The following is a 12,568-nucleotide window of genomic DNA, read 5'->3' on the forward strand; positions in this document are numbered from 1 at the left end:
GAATCATGGTGGACAATATGCGACTCCACTCCCGGGACATCTCACTTTGTCCTGATAAAAGGACGAAGGGATCAAAACATTTATTGCCATGTTTGTGCAGAAGCCACATTTGTTTTCTTCTGGTCCCCCGCAAGTCAATCATGAGCTCCTCCTCCTCGATGACATCATGCAGGTTGTGAAGAACTGTGATTGGTGGGGGACCAACAAGTAATCTGTTATCTTCCTTAGCTGAGTCACAGCAAGGGTTAATGACTGCATAATCACATGATTTGACAGAGAGACCATCTGAAGACACAGAAATGTCATGTTTATATCATGTAGTATGAAGACAGTCAGATTGTCTGTTCAACGTGTTGTTCCTCACATTAGCTGAGAACAGCCATGGTGAAGGGACAGACGGGCAGCATCAGCCTGAGCATCAGAGCGTCAGTGGATAAAGGGGTGAGTCGATCAATCGATCAATCAACCAGTCAATCAGCCAATCAACCAATCAATCATAGTATCTTAATGTAATATGCCAAATCGTTGACGTTTAATGAACACTTTGTTTCTATCACACAATGTAGTTTAAAAACAGAATAATCGTGAATAAAGAGTGAGGTCAGATGTCTCTTTACGGACTAACAGCAGACTGGAAGTTGTCAGGGTAAAGGTCAGCAAAACAGTCAGGGTAACAGGCTAATAGTCAAGGTAACAGTTCAGGTCACCGGTCAGACTAACAGTCAGATAAACAGGCTAACAACTGGGGCAACAGTTCACACTAACAGTCAGGTTAACAGGCTGAGTCAGACATACAGTCAGGGCAATAAGCTAACAGTCAGGCTAACAGAGTGAGTCAGTGTTTGATCAGGCTGAACTCTGATGTGGTTCATGGTCCCTTCTCCTCCAACAGAAACGACCCCTGTACCTCGTCAACGACTACTTCTACACTAACATTGATGAGACACCTTTCAGGTAAATCAGCTGCTTTTTGTCCAGCCTTTAAAGCAGCTTTAAGGTGACAGTAAACTCACTACCCAGTTAATTCAGTTCAGTTCAATTTAGTTTATTTATATAGCAATTCTCATGACACTTTTCAATGAGAGCAGGTCGAGACCAAATTCTTTCCCCTCTGGGATAAATAAAGGAATTCTGATTCTGATTCTAATTCTGATAATACAGAGAGCCCAACATTTCCCCATGCGCAAGCACTTCATGACAGTGGAGAGGAAAAACTGCCTTTTAGAAGGCAGAAACCTCAGAGCAGACCCCAACTCAATGTGGACAACCAGAGACAGACAGAGAGAGAAACAGACAGAGAGAAGGAGCACACAATCAGAGATGCATAGCAGCAATAATACCAGAAGTATTGGAACTGTAGATAATGATAATGAAGTATACAGAAGGTACTATGGTGACTATGATAGCAGTATTAGTAACAATAATGATGGCAGCAGCTGTACAGAGTAGTAAGAGACTTTAAACAGATTATGACTAAACAGTTTTAATCGCAATCAGTTTCGAGCAGGACCACAGCAGCAGGTCCAACCAGGATCCATCAGAATCTGAGAGACCAGAAAGCACAAGCCATTAATGGGACATAAATGTGTGCAGAAGGAGAGTTAGAGGAGGAGAGGAGAGAGTGCATCATGGGAGATCCTCCCTGGCAGTCTAAGCCTATAGCAGCATAACTAGAGACCAGCCTAAACCAGCCCTAACTATAAGCTTTATCAAACAGGAAAGTTTTAAGTCTATTCTTAAACGTAGAGAGGGAAAATCTATCCTGGATTTTACAGGTAGCCAATGTAGAGAAGCCAGTACAGGAGAAATATGATCTCTCATGCTGGTTCTTGTGAATAATCGTGCAGCAGCGTTCTGGATTAGCTGTAGAGTCTTTAGAGACTTATTGGGGCAACCTGATAAAAATAAGTTACAATAATCCAGTCTGGAAGTAATGAGTGCATGGACAAATTTTTCTGCATCTTTCTGACTCAGAATGTGCCTAATTTTTGTAATACAGTGAACCCTCGTTTATCGCGGGGTTTGCGTTCCAAAAATAACCCGCAATAAGTGAAATCCGCGAAGCAGATATCTTTATTTTTACTATTATTTTACAATGCAATATTGTACTATAGAATAAAACAAAACATCAAAACTTGTTTTCAGGCCTAAAATGTGTTTAAGAAATACAAATATTAACGTTTTTTTTTAACAAAAACTATGATATAAAACAGGATTTATTCTCGCACACGCGTATTTCACAGTCCGTCCAGCTGTGCCTCTTCGTCCTGACTCCGCTGCGCTGTAGCGTCTTTTTCCACTGAAGGCTGCGCAGGAGTCTTTCCCCGAGAGAAGAACATCGTTATGGGTAGTTGTCAATATCAACAATATCAACTTTTTCACTTCTATACAGTAAAGCCCCGAAGCCAATTAGGATTCAGAGCACAATGCACTGTAAAAAAAAAAAAAAGCGCGGAAAATATAAGCACTGTAAAAAAAAAAACGCGAAGCAGCGAAGCCGCGATAAGTGAAGCGCGATATAGCGAGGGTTCACTGTATTGTGGAGGTGAAAGAATGCAGTCTTTGAAATGTGTGTTATGTGTGAGTTAAAGGACACGTCCTGATCAAGTATGTGCTTTTTAAAGAGAGATTTGACTACAGCTACTTTAAAGTACTGGGGTACATAACCTGTTATTAGGGATTGATTGATCATGTCTGATAGACAGGTGCTAAGTAAGGGTAAAGATTCTTTGAGTTGCAGAGTAGGGATGGGCTCTAAGAGACATGTTGTTGGCTTGGATGAATATATAAGTGAATGTAGCTGATGAGGGTCAATAGGTGATGATTATCTGGTTCTACTATTGTTTCTAAGGTTCCTGTGTTTGCTTGTTATCCTCAATTCAATTGGAGTAACAGGCTGCTCTGGCAGTCTGTAGGGCCTTCCTATATGATCTAAGGCTGTCTTGACAGACTGAGCGAGATTCTGTGAGTCTGGAGGAACGCCATTTCCTTTCAAGTTTATGCTCATTTTACTTTGATTTGCGAACCTCAGCCATGGCGCTAGTCTGATTTGCGTTCCGTGTTTTTTAGTGGGGCAATAGAGTCGATTGGAGTCCTTCATGAGCTTGCAGCAATGTGCACAAAATGGTTGACTTGAGAGGGACTACAGTTGGCATAAGACTTTTCTTTAGTGTTGTCTTTAATGTTCTGTAGCACCGGGACACGATACCAAAGTAAATGCAATAGAACTGCTTTGTTAAATTTATCCACAGCACTGTTAATCATCTGTCAGAAGAGGACAGACACAACACAAAAACATCCTTTGACACTGAGCTTTTCTGTTCATTTTCTCAGATAAAAGATAACAGAGATTGAGGTGCAGGTTGGCAGGATGTGTTCAGTTAACCAAACAAAAGTAAAGAGAGATGAATGGATTATTTCACCATCATTGTATCAGAGACAACATTTGTGTTGTTGTCAAAAAGCCCTGGTGGTTTGGTGAAGTGTAATATACAGTACTGGTCTCAGTGCTGCTTTTCTTTGTTGACTCATCCAGTTGTGTCTGTGATTTGACCACTAGAGGGCAGCATTTACTGTGGTTATTCTGAAGAGCAGATCTGAGTCGGTCTTCAGAGGCTTCACTGTGTCCCTCCTCTGTCTCTGCAGCTTCGGCATGGTGTTGACCAAGGGTCACGGAAAGCTCATGTTCATGGGGAATGTGTCTGTGGAGGAAGGTAGGATTTCCCACAATTCCCTGTGGCACAGAGCTGCTGTGTCCACTGCTGTATGAGACACAACAGTAAAATACAGCCTCATGCAATGACAATGTAACCACAGAACAGAGCAGTTTTAACATGCTGTCAGCCCTCTTGTACAGGGGAGTTAAGTGAAAGCATATGAATCTTTTTTCATTTGAATGACTGAAGCGTTTGAACCACCCTTTGCAGGCCTGCATGATCTCACGTCTCCTGATCTCAGCATCGCCTCGGAGTGGTAGGTAAACATCAACAGGATGTGGCAGCTTCATGAGTTTATATGTGCACAAGATACATGAATTATTTTCTTGTCAATGACAAGATGAGACTGTGAGTGTTCAGCAGTGACAGTCAGGGTTATCAGGGTTAGGGTTACTGTTTATCCTGCTTTAACAAACGTGTTTTCCTCAGGACGTACTGTGAGACGGACATCGACCCGAGCCACCGGAAATACTCTCAACTTCAGGCTGCCATCCGCTACCTGCTGGGAAAGGAACCCGACCTCGAGTGTAGGACTGTGACACTGAAATAATGAGCTGATAATGATTCTCCCTTTACCAGTTTGATATAAATGACCTGAAGTGATGGCCTTCACAGCAGTGATGATGATGATGATGATGGTGTCTATTTGACCTCTGTTTGATCCGGCCTGTCCATTGGCTAGGTGACGAGGTGCTGCTGCAGCAGACGCTGTTTGATGCTGTGGTAACCGCTCCATTGGAAGCCTACTGGAACGCCCTCATGCTCAACGATAGGTGAGACAAAAATATTAAAGGGCCAGTTCGTCCAGAAATACATGAATAAATACGGACATCAGGGTACTAATGTCTCAAATCAGAAATAATCCTGAGCCATCATTTTTACTCCAGACATGTTGTCGCTGACTCCACACTCCGTCCTGTGTGTGTGTGTGTGTGTGTGTGTGTGTGTGTGCAGGGTGGAGCCGGGGGTGGAGACGGTCTTCCTCGGCACTCGTTCAGGCCTGATGAGGATCATAAGATATGCAGGAGTGGAGAGCAGAGTGGCAAAGTGAGACTCACAGCAGAGACATTTGAGCTTGTGTCCACTTTGAGTTCAGAAAGAAAATCTGCTCAACATTTGACTGATCAGCAGCAAAAAGAAACACAAACAGTTCAAGCAGCCTGCCTAACACTCTGTCATGATAGTTATTATTATTCATGCAGGGACTCAGTCATACAGCTGATCAACACAAACAGTTGACAGGGTGTTCACCCGAGCTGAAGCCACAAAGCCACAGTCCAGGGGTGAAACACTACAGCAGATAAATCACTTGGCAAGTTAATTTGTCTCAAAGTAAAATGATGTCTGACACTGAACTTAACCTCAACAGAAGATTTCTGACTCCGACCGATAAAGACAACCTGTTCACCATCGATCACTTCCCGCTGTGGTACCGCCTAGCCGTGGAAAACACTCCTGGAAGCTTCTACTACTACCTCGTCAACGATAAAGGTCCGTGTTTGTTAACATTTATGTCTTTAGATGTGTCCTCGATCAGCTGATCCTGAGCTCAGTCTTCTCTCCACAGGAGTTAAGTACGTCGTAGCTACGACTGCAGTGATGGTGTCGTCTGAGGGGAGGATGGCCATGGCTGGAGGTGAGTTGCTGTGCTGCAGTTCAGCGTTCACACTTTCAAAATGTGATCTGTGGTACACCTGTTGTCTCTGGGATGTCCTGGATATGTTGTGGCTGACTTTTATTATCAATTTACAGTTTTCCTATTTAGCCCATTGTTTAACAGCTGCCGTTACACATAGAAGACCACAAACAGTACTCAGGGTATCGGCAGGTCTTTGAACGTTTTCTCAAAAAAAGTCTTAAGATGTCCATGATGTTAGTTTAACGCTGTTTCAGTGTCTGTAGGCTGTCAGGAGACGTTCTTCACCTCTGAACAGTGTGGCTGTTGTGACATTGGATTGAGCTGTTTCAGTCAGAACCGTCAGACCTGCAGCCAACTCTGTCATTTCAGCTTCAACAGCCGAGAGTCGATGTGCGAAGGTTTCAGTAAAAACCTACATGAACTTAATCATTTCTAATTGGTTCATCCATTTCCTGCTGTGCACGATGAACCGTGAATCTTTGTTGAGCAAAAATAAAATTTAAGAGAGGGTGCATTGAACAAGGCAGAAAAAACTGAGACAACAGCATGCTGGAGAAATAGCAGCTGCAGCTGAGTTATTGTCCAGGATGTGTGACCGAGACACGCTTACTGCAATACTTGATTTAAGTAGGTGGCCTGTCAGTATTTCCTACAGTAGATGTTATCTTTCTCACACAGGTCAGTGTTGGAGCCTTGAATCATCTTGCTCTTTGAATTCATCCTGCATTTTACTTTTGGTCTTGCGGCTTTTAATAGTTTGATGATGGCTGCTGCTGAATCGTCTGGTTTGTGATTGAATTAGTTGTCATGTGAACTGTGCTTTCTTGTAAGAAAACAATACACTTTAGATAAATATAGAGTTTATTATCTTCAGCATGATTAACAGTCCTTGTTTGATGTGCTTATCACAGACAGTTTGGACAAAACCAGCTGAAACACATGGGAGGTGCAGTACATGTGGGCTGATACCTTCACACACTCTCTGTCAGTACCTTACAGGTTGCTTTGTTGAGGATAATTGTGTGTTCACTGTTTGTGCTGGATGTAGTTGTTGTAGTTGTTGTAGTTCAAAGCTCACCCTCTAGGGGGCAGCACAGCCGTATTATTGTTTGAAAGCATTTTGTCTTAAAGCAGCATTTCCCTGACAGCAGCAGGACACTAACAGGGTTTATAATATTTGTTATTTGGAGAGAATTCAACTTAGCATTCACAAAATTGTTTCTTAACATGGGGATGTTAAAGACAGCATAAAACATACGGGCCTGATCAAGGAAAAACAGGAGTCATCTCACTTTTCACAGGTTCACACACGTTTGTACTTTTTGTGCTTGTTGGGCTCAAATACAAATAGAGGACAGGTGTTTCATATGTCTAAAGGAGAAACAAAAACAGATCAAGGGAAATCAAGGTGCTCAAGTGCCACTCAGCAGCTTTAGAGGAGGTTAAAAGCTGGCTGAGAGATGCAGCACAGGGAATAACAATTCACAGAGCATCCATACATTAAAAGAGGTGCTGCAGCATTCACTGAATCTAGTCTGGTCCATTAGCTGTACAATCAGAGATTTGAGCACAGAGTTGCAGGGTTTCTCTCTTCAGACGTCATCTCATCAGTGATCAGAGCTGAGGAGCTGAAGTAGTCAGTGAATCCTAAAGGATCTAAACTCAGTAAGCAGCAGCAGTCAGAAGCTGCTGATTCGATACCCGTGCACGACGCCACAGCTCTCTTTGGGTGGAGTGTCTTCTGGCGAAGTCAGAGATGACATTTGTCCATCCTCCAGGTCTGTTTCGACTCCGGACTCAGCCATTAGAGGCTGGCCGCGGTTCTTCATCTCCCTTTGGTATCGCGCCATCAGTGAGGCGTACACACAGCCGTAAGTTGCTGCCACTACCATCATGACACACACCGTGCCACAAATAACACCTGCAACTACCTGTGTGCCATGTGCTCGGCGGACACTGAGGGGCCGGTAGCGTTGGCGAACACATTCCTCGTTGCTGCTGACCCGGCCGGGCGGGCATGGTGGCCGGGTGGCGTAAACCGACTTGCCGTCCTTGGTGGGAGTCTGCAGGCAGTAGCTGAACATCTCCGCTGGCACGCTGCGGATGTCCCTGCCCTTCAAATCCCCAGGGAGACTGCACTGCATGGCATCTACCTGCCCACCTGCTTTGAAGAACAGAGAGGGGAAGAAGAGGGAGGCAAAGGATGATGAAAGTATGAGGAGAGAAACAGGGAGAGACAGGGGAGGATTGAGAGAAATGAAGTTCATTATATTCTTAGAGGTCTTTGCTCAGCAAACATCCATCCTGCAGTTCAGAGATTAATTGCTTCGATTAGACAGCTTTTGGAGTACAGACTCAAAATACAAAGTGATTTGCTCCGGTAGTTGACTGCCAAAACCATCAGCCTGACAGTGTTTGAGTGGCCTGTTAACAGCTCTGCTCACCCCTGTAAATCAACCACTCCATCCAGTGCTTGAAGTCTCTCAGCTTGCAGTCACACTTCCAGGGATTTCCCACTAGCTTGAGTTGCTGCAGCCCCACCAAGGGCTCGAAGGTGACTCTTTCAAGAGTCACCAGCCGGTTGCTGGCCAGGGAAAGCCAGGCAAGTCTTGGAAGCATATCCAGTAAGCCCTTTGGCAACCAAAGGAGGCCATTGTAAGACAGGTCGAGCCCTCGCAGCTGCCACAGCCCCCTGAAAACCTCTTTCTTCAGGCCAAAGTTCCCCTGACTTCCATTCAGGTGTTCTGTGCTGTTGTTGGGGTCAGACATCACCAGACACTTCCCGAGGTAGTTAGCAGAGAGGTTGAGCCAGCGCAAGCCTCCCAGACCTGAGAAAGCCCCAGGCTGCAAGGTGGAAAAGTGGTTCTGGGAAAGATCCAAGAGCTCCAGGCTGCTGAGGTTTGACAACTCAATTGTACCTAAAGAGGAGAGGTTGTTCTGGGGTAGGCGGAGGATCAGAGAGTCCTGGTCCAGCACTGCTAGGATGGGCGTCAGAGAGATAAGACCGACAGAGGAGCAGTCAGTGGTGTTCCCATAGCAGGTGCAGACACCAGGACAGCCATGGACTGAGCTGAGGAGTCCCAGCAGAACCAAAACCAGACTGAACAGGGATGCACAGACTGGAAGACAAGCAGGACAACACTGTTTAAACTGCCAAAAACTACTCAAGACACTTAAATTGTTATCTTGCAGTGACCTGAGTGTTTGTAATGCTGCTGAACAGAGTGAATGGAAGGCTATTCAATCATTAGAAAGAGCTCCGATGTTGTGTCGAGATCTGTTACCCCATCAATATGTGAAGCCCTCACTGACTTGGCTTTTTTATTAGATCAGTAAGTAATGAAACCAGTCTAGTTAGCAAGTTGATTTACTGTGAATTCATCACATTACTGAGCTTAGAGTTTCTACTTCAAACTGGGATTCTCGTGATTCCAGGAGGAAGGAAGGAAGGAACAAAAGAAAAACAGATGTGTGTGTCTCTCTTCTAGCATTAGCTAGCATGTTGCACATATAAATGCACAGACTGACCCAAACTCTCCAGATGACCGCGTCCATACTGGTCCAGGTTCTTCATGTCTGTCACATTCAGGCTCTCATCCAAAATTGTTCACTCTGTGGTTCAAACCAACATCCAGCTGAGAAGAACGTCCTGGAGAACAGAAACAAAAGAGAAGTTACTTCAGGAGAAACAGAACTGTGAAATGCTGCTCGGTCTAAGTTTTCCCTCTTTGAACGTTTTTATTTTAATTTTACAGTCATCAGTTGTTCACATAGGTTTTAGTGTAAACAAATGTATTGCAGTCCCCATCGGCATCTGTGAGATAAAGACGCTCGCGTCAACCAGTCAAAGATATATCAACATACTATCATTTAGCATCTTAGTGTAGCCTTCAGCTCACTGTCAGCAGAACATTTTAAGCTCTGATTGTGTCTTTGACTTTTTGTCAAAACCAGGTATTCTCTAAGTTAGTTCTTCATTTTGTTCGTACTGATGTTTAAAAACAGGAGACTCTTTGAGAAATGAGAACATGAACGGCACATAAATTCCTCCCACTGCAGTAAAGGATAACGTGAGCTCTGTTCAGATTTACTTTGCTCTCTTTCTGCTCTTACATTTTCATTCATCTCTCTGTGAGAAAATGAAAGATCTCCTTGCCCACACGCCGTGTTTCACATTTGGTCCAAACTGATGATTGAGCCTGTTTCTCTAACCTCTCAGCCACCATAAAGAGCACAACTCCATTTACAAGATTAAGAGTTTGGTGTCATCAGCAGCTTAGCGTGTGGCCGAGCTGCTCAGCAGCGCATTGGCATCGCAGGCCAGAGATGTCCTCAATCCGTTTCATTCTACAACACACAAGGAGCTTCATGATGGAGTGAAATAATCCTCTTTTCAACCAGCAACACCAACACCGGAGGAGGAGACAGTGCCAGCTTCTGAACACCCACTCACAGTTCAGTCGGCTGCAGATACACTACAGAGTCAGCATTGTTTCACACATACAATCAAAAACAGTGTGACGATTAATTCTCTCGTTTGCTTATCTCTGGCAGTTTGGGGCACTGAGACATTCAGGGGGTGTGTGAGAGACAAAGCTGCAGAGGAAAAGAAACTGTTGTCACTCCATCATCTGTGTAGCTGCCATGAAGAGGCAGAGAAACGTCGCCTCAAGGTCTTCCTTTTGTTAAGTTCACACAAAGACGCCAGTCAATGTGCTGCCTTCAGGCCACCGCTGACGCTACCTAACAGGGCGAATTACAATACAGGTAGAGGAGAGCGATGACACATGAAGAGGCCGTGTCTGATGTCAATTCCACCTCACCAAAAGACCAACAACGAACAGAAGAGTCTGAGGGTTCGGGTCCATTGTGGGTTACAGTACGTGGATTATAGGAACATGTGGCTCTCGGTCATGCTGGGTCTGTAAGAGGATGAGTGGGCCTTGAACGCACCTGAGATGACCTGTGACCAGTCTCTCTTTCTGACGGTCATCACAGGAGGTGGATGGAAGGAAGAGGAAGGATTTACAGGAAAACACAACGTCACTTGTCACTTGTCTTGGAGACAAATAACAAAATGTCCTGACATCTTTGTCCAAAGATTTTGGGAGTGAAGTCCAACACTGCAAACAAACACACACACACACACACACACACACACACACACACACACACACACCCTGCTACATGCTCAGGGAAACACGGACCGAAACAAAAGTAAACGTAGAGGTTGGTGTGTCATTTTCTGTTTGTCAGGAGCTGAAGGTGCTGCTGGCTGCTTCTCTCCTCCTTCAGTAGTCTTTTTGTCCTCCTCTCTGCACTACTTGACATCTCCTGCTTCATTTTTGAGGACAGCACAGAGGGCACTGAGGCTGCTGGCTGTAGGTCGAGGGCATCACATTCAGCTAAACTGAAAATAAAACACAGTCAACCAACCTTTAGGTCGCAGGCAGGGCTCTTTTCTGTACTGTCCTGTGTGTTTGTTTTATTTGTGGATGATGCTTTTATGTAACATGTGGGATTAGCAGCCTCCTCACTCGTCCCACATCTGGTTTAAAGGTTTATGTTTCTGCTGTGGAGCTGAAGCATCGCAACAGGATGAGCAAACATCAGGTTTGTCCCTCCTGAGGATGGTGGTGACTTTCTCTGGCACCACCAGTGGGTCAAAACGTTCACATATCCAGTGAGATATCTCAGCATCTGCAAATGTCATACGTGAACATGTTAGCATGTGCTCTCCTGCACTCGTTATGTGAACATTAGCATTAGCTGCAATGTTGGTGTCAATAAACTTGAGATGTGTTCTGTTATAGAACATCAGTTTGAGTTTTTACAGCTCACATCTGTATTTCTACTGAACAAGTTGTCATGCAGTTTAGTCAGCATGGCTGATGATACGTCTGGTCAGCGGACATGTTGTGAGCCTGTGTGACTCTTTGTGGTGGTGGATGCATCACAGTCAGCCATGCTTCAGCTCCACCCATCTGTGATCACAACATCTGAAATGGTTTTACAGATGGTCCAGGGAATCACACCAGCAGCCTCAGGCTTCAGCTTCACTTTGTCAGCCTCTCACTTTTCTGTAAATGGAGAAGTGGTGGCTCATTATCTCGATTTAAAGCTCTGCTGCGTTTTGTCACTGAAGTTGTGCCGACGTGATGTCCCTGCTTCATCTGCAGTGCATCGCTCCGGTTTTCAGGGCTCCCACTGGGTGCTTAATGGCCTCTGACAGGCTGCCCCCCCCCCCCCCCCCCCCCCCCCCCCCCCCACCGTAGCTGCACTTTTCCTCCAAACCGCCTGAGAACGAGGCAGCACTCAGTCCAAAACAGCACAAACACTGCAGCATCCACAGTGAGGCAGGAAGAGCGAGGCAGCCACACACACACACGCGCGCGCGCACACACACAGCACAGATATTCATTCGTCCCCAACATGGCCAAAAGTATGTGGATGGCAGAAGCCAACATATGATGGGAATCACAGATAAGTTCATCCCAGATGTGCTGAGAGATTCCAGGTTGTTTCACATCGAACTCGGAAAGCATTTTGTTAAAGAACTTTGTTTTGTATCGTGTTGTAACAGGACAAACGCAGACTGAATGTTGTCTAAAGCATCAGTGAGTGACATACAGTAACAGTCAGAGTTCATGGGTTATTTTGATAATGAGTTAAACGTTAAAGTCATTTTTAAGAAACTTTTGAACTAAAATGACGGTCATCAATCAGACTTGAGGTGATCAATATCTGAGTGCTGCATGTTAAAAACCAAAAGTATACTGTGGTGTCCACTTAGTCCGCTTACTTCTGGCAACACACACACACACACACACACACACACACACACACACACACACACACACAGCTCACCATCTGCTCCGCTGCTTCAGCCTCCAAACAGAGAAAACAAACTGCTCTTCTTCTCCGTCATCTGTGGCGTTCAGGGAAGAAGCTGAAAATCTCAAGTCAAAAAATAAAACTTGGATGTGTTTTTCAGATCCAAACTCAGAACCTGGACCTGTCTTCAAGGACAGAAACTGGTCTCAGGTCAGATTTCTCCTGAAAGCCAGCTTGTCATCTCCCTCCTCCTCCTCCTCTTCATCCACATCGCTGCTCTCTCTGCTCTGATCGTCTCCGAGCTCTCTCTCTCTCTATCACACACACACACACACACACACACACACTGCAGACTGAGGGCGAGTGAGCCTCTGAGAGA

General features: G+C 45.0%; 2 protein-coding genes across 3 annotated transcripts in view; one reads left to right on the plus strand and one right to left on the minus strand.

Moving 5' to 3' along the window:
- The window catches only part of LOC124062128 (voltage-dependent calcium channel subunit alpha-2/delta-4-like), a 44,456-nt gene that overhangs the window by 14,000 nt on the left and 17,888 nt on the right, over positions 1-12,568 (plus strand). For both annotated transcript variants that reach the window (XM_046394655.1, XM_046394654.1), the window contains 9 exons: positions 370-441; positions 893-954; positions 3,646-3,713; positions 3,927-3,972; positions 4,146-4,243; positions 4,399-4,489; positions 4,671-4,763; positions 5,086-5,207; positions 5,284-5,352. In XM_046394655.1, the coding sequence (XP_046250611.1) occupies positions 370-441; positions 893-954; positions 3,646-3,713; positions 3,927-3,972; positions 4,146-4,243; positions 4,399-4,489; positions 4,671-4,763; positions 5,086-5,207; positions 5,284-5,352 (721 nt within the window). The remainder of the gene's footprint in view (positions 1-369; positions 442-892; positions 955-3,645; positions 3,714-3,926; positions 3,973-4,145; positions 4,244-4,398; positions 4,490-4,670; positions 4,764-5,085; positions 5,208-5,283; positions 5,353-12,568) is intronic.
- LOC124062130 (leucine-rich repeat and transmembrane domain-containing protein 2-like) lies at positions 6,647-8,937 on the minus strand. The gene is made up of 3 exons (XM_046394656.1): positions 8,884-8,937; positions 7,800-8,474; positions 6,647-7,516 (listed from the first exon to the last, which is right to left on the minus strand). The coding sequence occupies exons 1-3, from the start codon at positions 8,927-8,929 to the stop codon at positions 7,035-7,037; spliced, it is 1,203 nt and encodes a 400-aa protein (XP_046250612.1). The 5' UTR covers positions 8,930-8,937; the 3' UTR covers positions 6,647-7,034.

Source organism: Scatophagus argus, chromosome 7, assembly GCF_020382885.2.
Source record: "Scatophagus argus isolate fScaArg1 chromosome 7, fScaArg1.pri, whole genome shotgun sequence".
Lineage (NCBI taxonomy): Eukaryota > Metazoa > Chordata > Actinopteri > Scatophagidae > Scatophagus > Scatophagus argus.

What these genes read in the sequence shown, in the direction of transcription:
- LOC124062130 (XM_046394656.1), bottom strand. Translation starts at nt 8,929, where the DNA reads ATGAAGAACCTGGACCAGTATGGACGCGGTCATCTGGAGAGTTTGG. An exon ending in CGGTCATCTGGAGAGTTTGG is followed by an intron (nt 8,475 to 8,883) that starts GTCAGTCTGTGC and finishes CTTGTCTTCCAG; the next exon opens with TCTGTGCATCCCTGTTCAGT. An exon ending in GGAGTGGTTGATTTACAGGG is followed by an intron (nt 7,517 to 7,799) that starts GTGAGCAGAGCT and finishes TCTTCAAAGCAG; the next exon opens with GTGGGCAGGTAGATGCCATG.